The following is a 19,470-nucleotide window of genomic DNA, read 5'->3' on the forward strand; positions in this document are numbered from 1 at the left end:
AAAAAAAATAAAGTCACAGAAAAATGAACGCAAAAGAAGGGGAAAAGGAAAAGATAAAAGATAGGGCTGCAAACAGCAAGCATAAGAAAAAGCCAGAGTGATCATCTGGGAAATGAAAATCAAAACACAATGAGGTATCACCTCATACCAGTCAGAATGGCTAGAATCAAAAAGACAAGAAATAACAAGCATTGGTGAGGATGTGGGGAAAAAAGGAACCTTCATGTACTGTTGGTGGGAATGTAAACTGATGCAGCCACTGTTGAAAATTATATGGAGGTTACTAAAAAATTAAAAACAAAAATACCATATAACCCTTTAATTCCACTACTGGGTACTTATCCAGAGAAAATGAAAAAACTAATTCAAAAAAATACAAGCACCCTTGTTTACTGCAGCATTATTTACAATAGCCAAGATATGGAAAAAACCAGAATACATCAGCAGGTAAATGGATAAAGAAGAAGGGGTGTGTGTGTGTGTGTGTATGTGTGTGTGTGATCGACTATCACTCAGCCATAAAAAAGAATGCGATCTTTCCATTTGTGATATCATAAATAGACCTAGAGAGTGTTATGTTAAGCGAAATAATAGTCAGAAAGTGAAACACAAATACCATATGTTTCACTTATATGTGAAATCTAAAAAACAAAAACCAAAAACTCTCATAGAAACAGACCCATAAATACAGAGAACAAACTAGCAGCTGCCAGACGAGAGGAGGATGGGGGGATGAGCAAAATACATGAAGGAGATGAAGAAGTAAAAACTTCCAGGTATAAAATAAATCAGTCACAGGGACAAAAAGAACAGCATAGGAAATATGGCCAATGATATTATAATAATGTTGTATGGTAACAGATGATAACTACACTTACAATGGTGAGCACTGTGTAATGTATAAAATTGTAGAATCACTATGTTGTACACCTGAAAACTAACATAATACTGTATGTCAACTATACTTCAATAACAAAATTTTTTAATTGTTCTTGGTTTGAGAGAGAGAGAGAGAGAGAGAGAGAGAGAGAGAGAGCATGTGCGAGCAGGAGAGCGGGGCAGAGAGGGAGAGAATCTCTTGTGGGGCTCGATCCCACAACCCTGGGATCATGACCTGAGAGCCAAAATCAAGAGACAGATGCTCAACCAAATGAGCCATCCAGGCACCCCAATAACAAAATTTTTTTTAAAAGAAAAAGCCAGTGTGGCTATTTTGATACCAAGTAAAGTAGACTTAAGGAAAAGGAGTGTCACCAGTGGTAGAGACATCACTTAATAATAAAAAATGAATAATTTGCTAGGAAGAAAAACCTGGTAGAACTACAAGGAAAACAGACATTCACAATTATAGTTCAACACATCTCTCAGTAATTCACTGAGAACGAGACCAAGCTCAATGAAGATCCAGAGAAGATTTGAGCAATGCTATGGCTTCATTGTTACATACAGAACACTTCGCCAACAACTACAAAACACTCATTCTTTCCAAGCGCACACAGAACATGCATCACGACAGACCACAAAACAGGCTATCAAATAAGTCTCAGTAAACTTCCAAAGACTAAACTCTTACAGGGTATGTTCTCTGAACACATGGACTATTAAATGAGAAATCATGGACATATGATATCTAGAAAATCCTTAATACTTATAAACTATGCAGCACATTTTTAAGTAACCCATGAGACAAAGCAAAAAAATCACAAGAAAAAGTAGAAAATATTTTAAACTGAATAATGATGAAAATACAGTATATTCAAAATTTAAGGGATCCATCTAAAACAAGTTAGAGGAAATTTACAGCTTTAAATACTCGTATTAAAAAATAATTGTAGTGATTTGAAAACATGTCTTCAAATGCTTTGAAACTATTGTCCATCAAGAGGTCATGAGTCTAAACCCCTTCTGGAGCCCTTCCTCTTGAATATGAGCTAGCCTTAGTGAGTAGGTCAGAAATTACTCCCAATGCTTGCTTATAAGAGGCAAAAAAGAGCGTATGCCTGGTCCTCTCTTGAGACATTTGCTGTTGAAACCTAGCCACCATGCTTTAAGAAACCCCAAGCTGCACAGAGAGGTGCATATAGGAAGGAGCCAATGTCCCCAGCCCCAGCTGGGCTCCTACCTGACAGCAGTACCAGTATGCAAGCCACGTGAGGGACAATCATGAAAGTGTACCCTCCATCCCGCAGCCGAGCTGCCCCAGTTAGTGCTGCATGAAGCCACAGAGGCTGGCCGAAGTTTCAGATTCACAAGGAAAATATAGGACTACTATTTTAACCAATGAATTTTGTGTTTGATACACAGTAATAGATGTCTGAAACAAGAAGAGGTTAAAATTAGGATCTAAAAGTTTCTACCTTAAGCACCTAAAAAAGTGGAGCAAATAAAGCCCATAGGAAGTGGTTCTTTATAGAAAAAGTTTGCTGATCCCTAAATGAGACTTCATCAAATTAAAAACTTTTATTGATCAAAACACTCTTAAATGTAAACAAACAAAAAAAGAGACTGACACAAGAAAAAACGTAAACTCAGTCTCTAACAACTATGAGCATATGCATGTATATGTGCACATATGAATGCATACTTGTGTGTGTCCTGATATTTACCACCTTGCTTTTTCCACTGAAAGAGCCAAGAAGCGAAGACACTCCAGGAACAATAAGCACACCGAGCACCCAGATCCTGGTCTCTAAAAATCAATCTGCACTAAGATCAATCTGCACTTCTCCTCAGAGGAAGGAGCCTGGAACATCTTGTTATTCAGACAGTAATAAGGAATGCCTCCCCAGACGAGGTGGGCATACTGCCAGGACACAGGGAGCCGGTTTGTCGGGCTCCCACTGACCAAAACCGAAACAATCTGGCATCTAATGTTAAGTACAGTAATAAGTTATAAACCATTAAAAAAAAAAACAACCAGGAATCCATGTGCCCATACTGATGGGGAGGGAGAGAGCGAGAGGGAGGGACAAGAGGGAAGAAAGGGAGACAGATGGAAGGAGAGAGAAGGAAGGGCTCTTGCTTACAGGGAAATGCCAAATGCTGAAAAGTACACGGGGAGGGCGTGCTGCAGTTAGAAAATTATCATTTTGCAACCATCATGATGAAGACTGGATCCGGAAGGGGAGTTCAGTAGATGAGGAGCTGGATATCTGCATGGTCCTAAGTATCTCCCCACAGTCAGTTGATTAGTTGCAAGGGGGAAAATCACTAATTATACTGAGTACACGTACTCTGGGTCAACCGAATCCTATCAAAGGTGATGTAGACCATTAGATGGTCGTCAAGGCAAAAACTGCTCTCCTCTGACTGTCCGCACACCAATGATCTCAGGTCTGTAGTACACAAGTCCCAAGCAATTCCATGCCCCTACTAAAACGATATGCTCTAAAGACCCATAACTAACCCTAAGCGAAGTGTTAAGTCTATTAAGAGATTAATGTATTGTGGGGCGCGTGGGTGGCTCAGTCAGTTAAGCGTCTGATTTGGCTCAGGTCATGATCTCACGGCTCGTGAGTTTGAGTCCCTCAGCAGGCTCTGCCAGCACAGAGCCCGGAGCCTGCTTTGGATTCTGTGTCTCCCTCCCTCTCTGCCCCACCCCTGCTCGTGCTCTGTCTCTCAAAAATAAACATTAAATAAATAAATAAATTAAATAAATAAATAAATAAATAAATAAATAAATAAATAAAAAGATTAACGTATCATGAGGGGTGGAGGTGGGAACAAAGGATCGGATCCAAAATACTCAGTATATAACGGTGTTACCTGAGTGAACTATAGTAGAATGAAGATGTTCATTCAAAGCCATGTTTCCAATGATACGCATTATATTTCTCTGTATTTTGGGACAATCCTTGTGAAGTTGGTACAGCCTCTGAAGTAGTTGCAAGCCTCCATTTGCTTCAATTTCATCACAGTGTGTGGGTATCTAGCACGATAAATTAATGAAAGCTCACCGTATGTTGCACAAATTCACTAGCGAGGTGACACAACATGCTGACGGCACAGCTAGGGGCTCCTGCTCAAGGACAGAGACCCAGAGAGACCACCCAACACTCTCCTCGCAGCTCACTTAAATAAATAAGCAAATTCCTATCTATGCGGGAGGTGCTTCAAAATCACTGAAAAAAATTAAGGCGTATCTCACCAGGGCTTCTGAAATGTTTACTCTTACTCTGCTTAGCTCTTGGTGGGATGTAACTTGACAATGTCATTATTATAGAATTGTTTCAATTTTTTTATCTTAATTTTTTTCATGTCTATTTTTGAGAGAGAGAGAGAGTGAGCGAGCGCAGGAGAGGGGCAGAGAGAGAGAGGGAGAAACAGAATCCAAAGCAGGCTCCAGGCTCCAGGTTCCAAGAACCACGAGATCATGACCTGAGCCGGTCAGACAACTAACTGAGGCACCCCAGCACCCCTAGAATGGTTTCAGTTTACAGTGATACTTTGACTGGCTTGAAATTACCTTAAAAAGATTCTCTAACCGAGAAACCTGCCACCTGATAATGGGAAGAAAAACCCCATTCAAGTGGCAGCTTTTGCTTCTGCAAACAAGAACTCCCAGAGAATGGCACCATGTGCCGCCCTGCACACCAGCCCACACAAGTCCACAGGTCTGGGGCTCTCCTAAAACTCAGGAGTCAGAAACATTTTTTAAAGAGAAAGATCAAATGATAAAAATAAAAAGGAAAGAAAGGGGATACGAATTTTTAATAGAGAAAAGGGATAAAATACAGCCAAAGGAAATACGTAATATTATGGAAAGGCGACAGTATTGACCAACAAGCCCTCACGGTGTGCCAAGGTCACCGGCATGACCTTGGCCTCTTCCCATCACTAGCTGTACTCACTGACATGATGCTGTGTCCTGTATATGCAACAATTTTCATTCTCTAAATTTTTACTGAATTTGATCACATTTTAAGTGCATTTAAAAGTATGCCCTTTAGACATATGTCAGTGAGATAATGTAATAAAGGTATTCCACACACTGTACTTTCTACTGAAGACAGATCTAATGCTTCAGAAACTGATCATAAGCTACAAAACCTCTAGCACTATTTTCCCATGTGCCCTTCTGAGCTACAACACTAATACCTCTGCTTTGTACGCAGTTCCTAACTCCGCTGGTGGGAACTAAAGATGACCAGAGACCACTATGCTCCTGAGCCGTGTCTAATGGTCCTCAAAATTAAACTGGAAAGTTTAAGATCTCTAGGATGGAGTTTCTCACGATGCGGGATGAACTACTTCCAGCAGCCTCACCAGCGATGCCCGTTACAAACGCAAACTCCCGGACACCAGCCCACAACTACTAAGTTGAAGCTGCTAGAGGTGACCAGGAAATGTGCTCTTTCAAACATGCTTCCTGAGTGGTTTTTATGCATTCATGTTTGAGCATCACGAAGTCTGTTGCTCTTTTCTTTTAAAATCAAACTATGATCATGACAGAAAAGTTGTCATACATGCCAAAAAACTTAAAAACCACTAATATAAGCTCTGTTTAAAATTCAAGAGTATGGCCATCCAAATATTTACCTTTTTTCTATATTGGCTTCTTTGGCAGATGTTTTACTGGAAATTAACTACCTGGTAATATTATTTATAAAAAAGATCTGAGAAAGGTAGCATAAGATAGCGTAATTCAAAGGTCAACGCCATATTTAAACAATGGGTTGCTTTATGCGCAATTAAGATTAAATCCATTTTCAGAAATACTTGGCAAAAGGAAATACATGTATCGGTGCTAAGTCATGATTATCAATTCTACAACTAAATGGGGAAAAAAGAAAATTTGTAAATAAGCAAAAAGCTTCTTTTCTTTTATAAAAAATGAGGATTATTTCGCTGGAATGAACCATGATGTACAATTTTTTTATTGCGATCATAAAAAGTAAACCACATTTTGAAAATGAAAGTTACCTCAGAATGTTTTACCAAAGCTTCTAAACAGAACATTTCCACTGTAGCTGAAGGAACTTCTCCAAAACTTTCAGCATAAGGAAGCCCATTTCCTCCAAAACACCATAAGCCACCCTGAAAGATAATTAAAATGTTTATTGAGAAGAGTGACTCATAATTTTTGTTTGACACACACACACACGAAAAAATCCCTGTATTATACACAACCTATTTTGGAAGCTGAAAGGGAACTAGTTATGCAAGTTGTTGCTTACTAGAACAGAAAACATAAGGGATCATTTCTAGAGGAGGCGATCTTTGCATCTTCCTTACTTCTTTCTTCTGTGTCCTCTTCTCTCAAAGTATGAAGACTGACACACAATTCTTTACCAAATAAGAAAAGCCTAGGGTTGACCATAATTTTCTACTGTCAGATGATGGTGGTGGAGTCTACCTGAAGTCTATTAATCAAAATAATAAAAAAGAAAAAAGGCATTGCTGGAAAAATATAAAATGAAGACAAACAATGACAATGATCAGAGAACTTTTAACTCTTCCTAAACTGAAATTCAAGATCATATGGAAGAATAAACAGAAGGGTTAGGAAAACCAGAAGACAGAAGAGGAGTGTGCACTAGCCCTAATAGCAAAATATAAGAATAAACTGGGAAAAGAAAATTTCAACTATCATCACAGGTCAAACGCTAATGTCACTAGTATGCAATAATCCCCTACAAATCAGTGGCAAAAATATCAACAATGCGATGGAGAAATGAGCAACAGTCATAAACAGAAAGTTCCTAGGAAAGGAAATCTACGAAACAATGCCCAACACAACTTATAATGAGAGGCATGTGTGGCAACAGTCATGAGAAAGGATAGTTTTCATCTATCAGAGGGGTGGGGAGCGGGCATTCCCATCACCCTGCAACTTTTATGGAGGACAACTTAAGGACAGCTGTCTAAATTACAAGCGCCCGTGCCCTTCAACAATCCAACCTAGAGAGACACACATAGGCAGAGTAATACAGGTACAGGTTTGTTCACGGCGACAGTCTTTGTAAGCACTACCTACTGCCATCAACAGAGGGCTGGTTAAGTAACGATGGTACCACTGTACAATGGAATGCTATGATAATATAAAAATCTGGGGGGCACCTGAGTGGCTAAGCTGGTTAACCGTCTGACTTCAGCTCAGGTCATGATCTCATGGCTCATGAGTTCGAGCCCCACGTCAGGCTCTCGGCTGTCAGCTCAGAGCCTGCTTCAGATCCTTTGTCCCCCATCCCTTCTGCCCCTCCCTCTCTTTCTCTTTCAAAAATAAAATAAACGTTAAAAAAAAGAATATAAAAATTTTTGAGTCTCCTTGTATGCTGGCATATACCAATCTCCAAGATGAACCCGTAAGTGAGAAAAAGAAAGGGCAGAAGAATGTGTACTGTATGCTATAATATGTGTAAAGAGTATGTGTAACTGTGAACGGGTGTGCGTGTGTGTGCATGTGCGTGCATGTGCGCTGGGTGAGGGAGACAGAAGGGATGAAAAGAAGACATTACTGCATCTCCTTTGAAGTGCTTTGTATTTGCACGAGGGGCCATAACTGTGTGCATACAGGCCACCTGCTGGCAAAAGAACTCAACTACAAGGTAATGTTTTTCAAAAATGTATTTAGAAAGCCCAGTGTTTCCTATAGGAAATATAATCCATAAGTTTCTCCATTTTGAGTTAATTTATAGGGCTCATGGCTCAGTAAACCCAGTAAATATTCAAAATGTTTGATCATTCTATAATTCTTACTCATGCCCTCCTCTCTTGATGTCACATTCTGTTTTTCCAAGTTTAAACATGCTTAGATCTCAAACGTTTATGCTACTTAAGTAGAGGCCTGGCAAGGGACTAATTCATTGAGAGTCATTCTCTCCTCTAGCAGGGATAAGGGTAAACAGTGAACTGGTGGGCTTTGGGGGATGGGGAACTTTTCTTAAAAGATTTACCAACACAACCTGCCTCCCCCAAATCCTTCTCCCTACCACACACCCCCAAATCACCTGACCTCTTTCTAAGCTAAATGCTCCAAGTAAATAAAAAAGGAAAAAAATTACCTAGGATTTTACATTTCTCTTGATCACTTTCTAAGTGGGAAATAAAAATACAGTTCCAATTCCAACCTCATTAGCAAAGCTTCTAAGTTGTTTATGAACTGGCAGATTGTGTGGCAGTTAAAAACACAAGAAAAAGGAATAAATAAAAGGTATAAACTCGTGGTGTGAGCATATGGAATATATTCTAATTCTTAACATGAAAATAAACATACATAGGTTACTGCTGCTTTATCACTAGATTAAGACAGAGCAAGTTTACATAAATTCGTAAAAATTTAAGAAATGCCACACATCAAATTCTGTAAGTGCAACCAAAAAACAGTTTCTTAAGAATGAAAGAAATGCAGAGGAAAAGAAAGAGAGTGACAATGTTAAAAATAAAGGGTAAGGTATAAAAATCAAAAGGCAAGTAACAAAGCAGAAGAGGGATGTCAACTAATAAAGTTACTAAAGAATTTACATCCATATTCTATATTAGTCATAAGTGTAACAAAGAATTTTATGTATCATTTTGTAAATATCATACTCAATTTGAGACACAACATTACTCTGGATTAACATGGTATTTTTCAAATGTATCTCAACAAATTTATAATGGCCAAATGATTTCATACATAATAGATACCTTGTTACCATATAACCTATGCTCCTTTTAAACAATATCCTCATAGGGGCGCCTGGGTGGCGCAGTCGGTTAAGCGTCCGACTTCAGCCAGGTCACGATCTCGCGGTCCGGGAGTTTGAGCCCCGCGTCAGGCTCTGGGCTGATGGCTTGGAGCCTGGAGCCTGTTTCTGATTCTGTGTCTCCCTCTCTCTCTGTCCCTTCCCCGTTCATGCTCTGTCTCTCTCTGTCCCAAAAATAAATAAACGTTGAAAAAAAAAAATTAAAAACAACAACAACAACAACAAAAAAAAAACAATATCCTCATAGTTATCTACACTTTTGTCTGCCATGCAAAAATACTTTGACTCATAACAGAAATATACCAGCTGTTATTTAAGCATATATAAATTCGTGCACAGCTGGCTCCCTTAGCAATGTCATAATTCATTCATCCATTATTCCATAAATATTTTGTGAGAACATATTGTGTGGGAGGCACTGTATTTGGTACTAGGGACATTATTATTGACCACTGGAAGGGAGTAAGACAATTAAATAAGCAAACAGATAAATATACAGCATAATTACACAACGGGATAAATACTACGAAGGGCGATAAATGCACTAAACATTTGAGATGGAGAGGAAGGTCTCTCTGAGGAGCTGACAAGCTGAAGGATGAAAAAGCGGCCATATGACAAGCTGGTGGCAGAGAATCCCAGGCAGAGAGAACTCGAGCAGGTAGCGAGTTTAAGGAATGGAGAGTGAGGGCCAGCGTGGCTGGAATACAGCGAGCGTGAGGGAGAACGAGCAGGAGGACAGGGACGGTCAGAAAGGTAGTGAAGAGACAGATGTAGGCAAGCTGCCAAGAGATGTGACATCTGAAAACAAAAGGAGAGTAGGCAGATCACTGCCAGGATGGGTGGAGAGCAGGGGGACAGAGAGTCTTGCTATTGCTTCTTATTGTGGGACCCTCTGTTTTAAAGTGTGTAAAAGCTAATCCCTGGCATTTCTGCATAAAAACTGACAACCTCAGAACTCTGCAAATTATGCAAACTAACTGGGCTTAGAAACGGTGTGTTTAGGGGCACCTGGGTGGCTCCGTCAGTTAAGTGTCCAACTCTTGATCTCGGCTCAGATAGTGAGTGATCTCATGGTTCGTGAGATGGAACCCTGTGTTGGGCTCTGAGCCGACTGCACAGAGCCTGCTTGAGATTCTCTCTCTCCCTCATTCTCTGCCCCTCCTCAGCTGGCACTGTCTGTCTCTCTAAATCAAAAAATAAACAAACAAACTTAAAAAAAAAAAGAGAGACGGTGCATTCATTCTAAAGCATGAGTTGCAGACCCAGGGCCATTCTTAAGGGCCTGGAGTAGACAGAATTCAGGGTCGGTAGGGTGTATGCTTGGAGGAGAAAAAGTTACATCTTTATCTTCCCGACATCTAACAGAAATTTTGTAAACACAGACAATAGACCATAGTAATGGTAACAATCTGTGTGACTCTGTCGGTAATAGAGAGTACAGATATTTTCGTATTACATCTCATTTGTGGTAGCTCTCTGAGGGAGAGAGAGAGAATCCCAAGCTGTCTCTATACTGTCGGCACAGAGCTCGACACAGGGCTTGATCTCATGCTCGTGAGATCATGACCTAAGCCAATACCAAGAGCTGGATGTTTAACCAGCTGAGCCACCCAGGCACCCCAAAAGTTAAAGTGTTTTAAAAATAAACTTCAACTTTCCCATTTTACAGGTCTCTTCCTGTTATTTAATGCATGAACAAGAAATACATGATACCAAAATTATTTTTGGTAACAGTACCCCATATAATTGGTTTCTTTTATAATCCTGTGTATTGAGTTTTATGCATCTACAAACAAGTTCACAGACTTTACTAAATCACAAAGGGGTCACAGACTTTACTAAATCACAAAGGGGTCCATGGTGATTAACAAAGGTGAAGAAGCCATGCCCTGGAACCCAACAGCTGTGTGGGACAGCTGCCAAGGCTGCGTTCCCTCAGTGAGGAGGCAGTTTCGTATAGAAGCAGCGTAGTGTCCCTTGAAGGGTGCTTAGAGACTGCCACAGGCAGGTCTGACAGATCTCTAAAAACCAGATGGACACCCCTCCTACCTCTTCACTCCCAACTTCTTGGCAAGTGAAAAATCGGAGGAGCCTGACTAGACAGGGGTAGTGGGAGGAGAATAACTGAGATGGAGTTGCTTATTGGTCTGATGAGACAGAGCTTCAGAAATGAAATTAAATATTTTTTCAACATTAAATTAATTAAAGAAGTACAACTTTTTGGTTAGGTTTATTCCTAGGGATCTCACTGTTTTTGTTGTAAATGTAAATGGGATTGATTCCTTAATTTCTCTTTCTGCTACTTCATTATTGCTGTATAGAAATGCAGCAGATTTGGGGCGCCTGGGTGGCTTAGTTGGTTAAGCGTCTGACTTCAGCTCAGGTCATTATCTCACGGTTTGTGAGTTTGATCCCCGTGTCGGGCTCTGTGCCGACAGCTCAGAGCCTGGAGCCTGTTTTGGATTCTATGTCTCCCTCTCTCTCTGCCCCTTCCCCACTCATGCATGTGCTCTCTCTCCCTCTCTCAAAAATAAACATTAAAACAAAAAAAAAGGATTGCAACATATTTCTGTACGTTGATTTTGTATCCTGTGACTTTACTGAATCTGTGTTATCAGTCCCAGCCACTTTTTGGTGGAGTCTTTTGGGTTTTCTACATAGAGTATGTCTTCTGCAAGTAGTAATTTTACTTCTCCCTTGCCAAACAAACTTAACCAAAGAGGTGAAAGACCTGTACTCTGAAAACTATAAAACACTGATGAAAAAAATTGAAGAGCTCACAAAGAAAGTGAAAGACATTCCATGCTCGTGGATTAGAAGAACGTTGTTAACATGTCTATACTACCCAAAGCAATCTACACACCTAATGCAATCACTATCAAAATGCCAACAGTATTTTTCACATAGTTAGAACAAGCAACCCTTAAATTTGTACGGAACCACAAAAGACCTCAGATAACCAAAGCAACCTTGAAAAGGCAAAGCAAAGCAACGCAAAACTAGAGGCATCCAAATTCCGGACTTCAAGTTACATTACAAAGCTGAAGTAATCAAAACAGCATGGTATTGGAACAAAAACAGACACATAAACCGATGGAACAGAATAGAGAACCCAGAAATGAACCCACAACTATATGGACAGCTAATCATCGACAAAGTAGGAAAGAATATCCAACGGGAAAAGGGCAGTCTCTTCAACAACTGGTGCTGGGAACACTGGACAGCAACACACAGAAGAATAAAAGCGAACCACTTTTTTACACCATACACACAAAAAAATTCAAAATGGATGAAAGACCTAAGTGTGAGATATAAAACCATTAAAATCCCAGAGGAGAGCACAGGCAGTAACCTCTTTGACATCAGCTGTAGCAACTTCTTATTAGATATGTCTGCTGAAGCAAGGAAAATAAAAACAAAAATAAACCATTAGGACTTCATTAAAATAAAAAGCTTCTATACAGCAAAGGAATCAATAAAACTAAAAGGCAACCTATGGAATGGGAGAAGATATTTGCAAATGACATATCTGATAAAAGGTTACTGTCCAAAACATATAAAGAACTTATCAAACTCAACACCCAAAAACCAAATAATCCAATTTAAAAATGGGCAAAAGACACAAATAGACATTTTTCCAAAAACATCCAGATGGCCAATGAAAAGATGATACATGAAAAGATGCTCAACATCAAAACTACAATGAGATATCACTTCACACCTGTCAGAAAGACTAAACTCAACAACACAAGAAACAACAGGTGTTGGTGAGGATGTGGAGAAGGAGGAACCCTCCTGCATTGTTGGTGGGAATGCAAACTGGTGCAGCCAATGTGGAAGCTAGTATGGAGGCTCCTCAAAAAATTAAAAATAAAACTATCCTACAATCTAGCAATTGCACTAGTAGGTATTCAGCCAAGGAATACAAAAATATTAATGCAAAGGGATACATGCACCCCCATGTGTACAGCAGCATTATCTACAATAGCCAAATTATGGAAACAGACCAAGTGCCCATCAACTAATCAATGGATAAAGAAAATGTGGTGTGTGTATATATAGATATATATACACACATACATAAATACGCATATACATGTGTGTATGTACAACGGAATATTACTCATCCATCAAAAAGAACGAAATCTTCCCATTTACAACAACAGGGATGGAGCTAGAGAGTATAATGCTCAGCAAAATAAAGAAGTCAGAGAAAGACAAATACCACTCCTGTGTGGTATTTAAAAACCAACACAAACACGCAGAGGAGGGTAAAAAAGAAAGAAAGGCAAACCAAGAAACAGACTCTTCACTAGAGGACACACTGGTGGTTACAGAGGGGAGGTGGGTGGGGGGCTGGGGGAGTAGGTGAGGGGGATTAAGGAGGGCGCTTGCTGTGATGAGCACCTGTGAGGTATGCAGGTGCTGAATCACTACACTGTACACCTGAAACTAGTATTATGCGGTATGTTGTTAACTAATATTGCTCTGTATGGTAACTAACTGGAATTTAAATAAAAACTCTTTAAAAAAAAGTGTTCAGAGGACAGGGAGGCAAATCAAGGTGAAAGCAGCACCTTCTAAATGAAAAATCAAAAGTACTTCATTAATCACAAAGCATTCATTTTTTTTTAAGTACCAGAAACAATTTCTTTTTGAAATTTCTACTGAAAGGATAGATCTATGTGTGCATGTAGTCTGCCCAGCAGAACGAAATGTTTTGAGTAAATATCAGTTTCATCATTTCCAATGTGATCTACGATACCTAAATATACTGATTGGAATAGAGTCAAGTCAATGCAGTTAAAAGGTCACATGAATTACTTTTTCAGACATCACTTTGTTTAGGGGAAGATTTTGTTTAAAATAAGCCAACTGAGGGGCACCAGGCTGGCTCAGTTGGTGCGGCATGTGATTCTTGATCTCGGGGTTGTGAGTTGAGCCCCAAGTTGGGTGTGGATATTACTCAAAAATAAAATCTTTAAAAAAAGAAAATAAAATAAGCTGAGAAGGAGGGGGGGGCATCTCAGATGGCAGGAAACCTACATCATCTCCAGGGTAGTAAATATCAAAGAACACATACACACAGTATATGTTAATTATGAACGCGCATAGGTATACACACACAAAGTCCTAGGGTCTTTAAACTGCTGGCCAAGGCCATGGCTTCTGGGCAGAAAGGAGGTGGCATAGTATATCAAACTACTTTCTCTCTCTTGACTTAGCAAAATGTTAAAAAATGCCACAGAAGGTGACAGAACACTATAGAAGTTAGGATGATCTTAACTCAATAGTAATAAGCAAAAGAAAATCTATTGTGCTGAAAAAGAACATCAGGCCAGGTACCAGGAGCTCTGGCATGGGGACGAGGAGAGGAGTGACGATAGTGGAGACAGAGGTCAGTGGGACACCTGTGGCAGACAGCAGGGAGGCACATCCACCCCATTGTGCTTACTATCCTGCTGATAACAGTCTGGTCCTGGCAAAGCTCAAGCTACCAGAAGCCGGACAAGACCTGCTGAAAGTGAGGCTGTGCTCCCTGCCTCCCTGATGAAAAGGGAAGCCTGAGAACGGAGAAGGGTCCAGATAAGGAATTACTCAGAGAGGTGCATGGTCTTCAGGACACCAGCAGCACAAGCAATAAAAGACAAAAACACACAAATTGGACTTCATCACCATTAAAAATGTTTGTGCTGCAAAAGACACTATCAGGAAAATACCCAGTTTGGGAGAAATATTTGAAAACAATTTTTATCCAAAATATACAAAGAATTTTTAGAATAAAAAGACATGTAACCCAATTAAAATATTAGGCAAAGGATTTAAACAGATATTTCTCCAAAAAAAAGTATATAAATAACTAATAAGCACATAGAAAGGTGCTCAACATCATTAATCATTAGGGAAATGCAAATCAAAACCAGAATAAAGATGTCACTTCACACATAATGAGATGGCTGTAATAAAAAACATAGGTGGGGCACCTGAGTGGCTCAGTAGGTTAAGTGACCGTCCAACTTCAGTTCAGGTCATGATCTTGCAGTTTGTGAGTTTGAACCCCATGTCAGACCACTGTGCTGACCGCTCAGAACCTGGAGCCTGCTTCGGATTCTGTGTGTGTCTCTCTCTCTACCCCTCCCCGACTCACGCTCAAGCACGCGCTCTCTCACTCTAATAAATAAACATTAAACAAATTAAAAAAAAAAAAGATGGGTAACAAGTGTCGGCCAGTATGTGGAGAAATTAAAACCCTCATACATTGCTGGTGGGAATGAGAAATTATGCAGCCACTGTGGAAAATGGTTTGAAAGTTCCTCAGAGTTAAACAAAGAGTTACCATATGGACCCAGGAACTCCACTCCTAGGTAGACACCCAAAAGAATTAAAACCATATGCCCACACAAAAACTTGTACACAGATATTCATAGCAGCATTATTCATGATAGCCAAAAAGTGGAAACAACCTAAATATCTATCAGCTGAGGAATGGATAACGAAAGGGAGTCTATCCATACAATGGAACGTTATTGGCCACAAAAAGGAAAGAAGTACTGATACATGCTATAACGTGGACGAACTTTCAAAAGTCAGACACAAAAGGTGACATATTGGTAACATACTAGATGGTACCCCTTATGTGAAATGTCCAGAACAGGCAAATTGAGAGAGAATGGGAGTACATTAGTGGCTGGGGCAAGGGGCAATAGAGAGCAACTGCCAATGAGCTCAGACTGCCCTCAGGTAGATCAGAGTTGGGAGTCTGTTTGGGCTACTACCCTCAGGACACCACGCTCTGATTCACTTGGATGAAGCCTCTGCTGCGCATGCCAGTTATTTACATCCAGTGAACGGGCCCACAGCTAAAGCACTGGGAGGAGGGGATGCAGGGGGAGAGAATATAAACCCTTCAACCAAAATGGCTTTTCATGTGCGAGGCAGTCTTACTCCAAAGGTGTGGGGCGCCCTGCGGAGCACGTGGAGAGCTCCGAGGAGATGGCACGCACAGCTGAGCCCACCGATCGCCACTATGCAAACTTTACACCCTACTGTCCCTCTCCTGTCAACTTCCTTACCATTCCAAGGGGCAGCCACTCTGATAAACAATGGCCAGTCCATGCCCTGATCATAAGAAGGGCTCAGACTCGACATGTATGGGAAGCCATTTGGAAGGCTTAATGCAGGAACATGAGTGGATCGAATTCATGTTTTTGTAAAAATCACTCTGGCTGATGTGAAAGCGCAGACCTGGGGAGACAGGTAAGGAGCCTGCTGTGGGGTCTGAGATGATGGAGATGTGATAAGGAAGCTTTCTGGATCCAGCAAGATGGCGAACTTGGCTTCTAAGTGAATCCCTCCCACTACAAACATGTAGAAATGTCTGATGAAATGCAATCCAAAACTATTTTAAAACATAGCCAAGTTCTAAAGAAAATGGGAAGAAGAAAGAAAGCAGAACCTCTGCGAGAACTGAAGATGGAACTTGCAGCAGAAGTGGGAAGCACAGGACTGCCGAGGTAAGATGCCTGCAGGCTCCTCAGATGGGATTTTCCTCGTTCAGTGCAAGTGATGTGGTTTTGGATGTCACATTCAGTGGGAACTAGATCTGGGATCCCTTTAGAAAGGCAGAGCCCTGAAAAGTTTGCCTCCTCCAAGAGAGCCTAAAAACTCTACTCACCAGCCTATGGAAGTCTGTTTCTGTTTGGGGCTTTGGATGAGAAATTAACCCCAACACTAAGCCCTCTACAGATGTATCTGAATTTATACTTCCTATGTGCCACAGGAATCCCAAACCGGGGAATTCATATCAAACTAGTCCAGTGACAGCGAACCTCCTGGGGTATCCAACAGGGGCAAACACAAAAACTGCTCTGTGGGGACAGATTTACAATCCAGGGTGCTTGGGACTTACACAGAAAATGATCCATTCAGCTAAAGACAAGCTCACGGTAAAAACACATGACCCATATTAATCCACAATCCAACATAAGAGTTGATGCCACCACAGACAGGAATTAACACCTCAATGAACTTAAAATAATAGGAGACTGAAAGAGATTCTAAAATTATTTAAAAAATGAAAGCAAGAACAGAAGTCAAGATGAAAGAACAGGACAGTCTGAGAAAGAGATGACGGCGGCCAGGAGAAGGTGGCTACACTGCAGACAGTGAGACAAATGGACTCAAACTATATGTGAAGGGACAGCTTTCAGGAACCGCAGACTGGCTGAACATGGAAGGAAGGAATCAACAAGAATTCCTAGCCGTTAGCTTAAGCAACGACCTGTATGCTGCCCCATTTACTGAAATGGAAGTAGAGGAGGAAGAGCTTAGTGGAGAGATGGTGGGCTGAACGTGCTGAGTTTGGGACTTGGATTAGACATCCAAGCAAAGACATCAAGCAGGAAGCTGAATATTCAAATCCAGAGCCTGAGTTAGAACATAAGAGTAGAGAAATCACTTTAGGCATTAGGAGCATATAGGTGATATTTAAAACCTTGTAAATTACTATCTATTTATTCTTTAAGATTTAACTTCAGAGGCACCTCCATGAAGCCTTAAACGACCTCTTAAGCACAGTGAAAGGCTCTGGAAGTAACCTGTATCTCTCTTACACACTCTGGGACTTTGTTTATTTACATGTCTCCCCACCATCTCTAACACCTGGCCCAGTGCCTGGAATACAACCAGGAGTCACCATGTTTATTCTGTTCCTGGATGGATGGCTCTTCTAGGGTTCTGAATGCTGGCCCCTGGCACAGGATCCTAGAAAGGGTGGGCGGGCACTCCAAAATATTTACTCAATGAATAAATGAGCTAACCTTCTGAGCAGCTAGACTTTGACTGCTTTCACTCAGAGCCAAAGATGTGAAATACTGGATACACTCATCTAGCTCCGTTTGAGGTAAAGAAGCCAGCAACTGTCTGAGCTCTTCTTCAATGCAAGTATCCTGGAATAAAAGGAGAAACAATGCCCCATAGTTAAGCTCAACAACAGAGTACAACAAAAGTACCCAAAGAATCAAAACAAAACAAAACAAAACAAAACAAAACAAAAGAGCAGAGATAAATTGGTGCTTTTAGTCTTGAAACGCCATCACCCACCCAAGTAAATGAGCATCACTGAACTTTGAGTTCTGGACTTCCGTGTCTGCTACCTCAGTCCAAAAACTGCACAGTTTAGCTCCCGATTTAAAATGGACTGTTATACTCTTTCTTCTTCTATTATGTTCTTGCTTCTAAAATCCAGAACTCATTAGTCATTTTCTCTAATAACTTACATCTAGCATATTCATTTTTCTAATTTTCCTTTTTTTTTTTTTTTTTTTTTATAAATTTTTTTTTTTTTCAACGTTTTTATTTTAGGGACAGAGAGAGACAGAGCATGAACGGGGGAGGGGCAGAGAGAGAGGGAGACACAGAATTGGAAACAGGCTCCAGGCTCCGAGCCATCAGCCCAGAGCCCGACGCGGGGCTCGAACTCACGGACCGCAAGATCGTGACCTGGCTGAAGTCGGACGCTTAACCGACTGCGCCACCCAGGCGCCCCATTTTTCTAATTTTCAACAACTGATTGCAAGTTTTTTGATTTTCATTTTCTAGGAAGGCCTAGAAAAGCTGCTCAAGAAGCACACTCTAATACCTATTAGTGGTTAGTATTTAACAACTATGAGGAGTACTAGGTTGATATCTACATGTAGTGGTTAATAAATAGCTATGCAAAGTTATACATTAGTATCTACATGTGGTGGTTTTCCAGGGACTGTTTTGAGCCCCAGGAAACATTTAGCAAGATCTTCAGTTTTGGTTGTTACAGCTTTGGGGATGCTACTGGCATCCAATGAGTAGATGCCAGGGATGCAGCTAGACACCCTATAATGTACAGAACAATCTTCAACAACAAAGAATTATTCATCTCAAAATGTTAGGAGTGTTGAGGCTGAGAAAAACTGATCTATAGCAATATTAGAACAAGTGACCAACTCATCGATGTTAATAGGCTATGAAGTTACCATCTGGTGTATAGAGACTTCCAATACCCAAAAGGGAAAATAACACAAGAGAAACAACATCTCCTGATAAACCAGGAAATCTTGGTATAAAAACTACAATTTCAGGTTTATATCTAGTTCACCTGCTTGTGAAAAGTAGACAACAAACTGGTGGGTTTTTGGTTTTTTTTCAAACTACTTTTTGAAAGGTTACTCTGCACCCTTCAGAGTGAAGATGTGATATGTTAATTTATTTTTCACTCACTGGATTATTTTATTACTTACTTCATTTAAAGATGGCAAAGGAGGTGGTGGCAGGAAAAAACGAAGATCACTCTCTTTGCTTCGTGCCAAACCGATAAGAGTTCTCAGATCACAGGCTTGAGCAATTATCCTATACTGGTAATCTATTGTAAAAGTATGTTGTTAACACCCAAGTTGGCTTATAGCTGTTTCAAGAATTAAATAAACAATTTAATTTTTAAACTACAAGTTTATGATTCAAAATTTCCCAAGTCTCTGTTCACAATGTCAACTGCCTTTACAATACCAGTAAGCCAGATGTCCAACATTTCCAGGACTGATCTCACAATTCTCCTCAACATATATGTAGGCATATCACAATCTAACTAACCTTTTGAAGAACTGAACCTTAAATGTGAAAATCGATAGGTCAGAACCAATTTAACTTCTCCTTTTTTTGGTAATAATTCTAGTGTTTAAAAACTATTTTGCTCACTACTCAAAAAACCTGAGGTTGCATTGAGATCTACTGTCCCTGATACGGGATG

At 40.3% G+C, this 19,470-nt stretch overlaps 1 protein-coding gene across 5 annotated transcripts in view; it reads right to left on the reverse strand.

The window, feature by feature from the left end:
* SERAC1 (serine active site containing 1) overlaps window positions 1-19,470 on the reverse strand; it is a 66,996-nt gene that overhangs the window by 20,945 nt on the left and 26,581 nt on the right. For 4 of the 5 annotated variants that reach the window (XM_047859966.1, XM_047859968.1, XM_047859964.1 and 1 more), the window contains 4 exons: window positions 18,965-19,086; window positions 17,510-17,638; window positions 5,923-6,036; window positions 3,766-3,928 (listed from right to left, as the gene is read on the reverse strand). In XM_047859966.1, coding sequence (XP_047715922.1) covers window positions 3,766-3,928; window positions 5,923-6,036; window positions 17,510-17,638; window positions 18,965-19,086 — 528 coding nt within the window. The remainder of the gene's footprint in view (window positions 1-3,765; window positions 3,929-5,922; window positions 6,037-17,509; window positions 17,639-18,964; window positions 19,087-19,470) is intronic. The other variant, XM_047859967.1, reaches the window with a different exon arrangement.

The sequence above is a fragment of the Prionailurus viverrinus genome, chromosome B2 (genome assembly GCF_022837055.1).
Source record: "Prionailurus viverrinus isolate Anna chromosome B2, UM_Priviv_1.0, whole genome shotgun sequence".
Taxonomy (NCBI): Eukaryota; Metazoa; Chordata; class Mammalia; order Carnivora; family Felidae; genus Prionailurus; species Prionailurus viverrinus.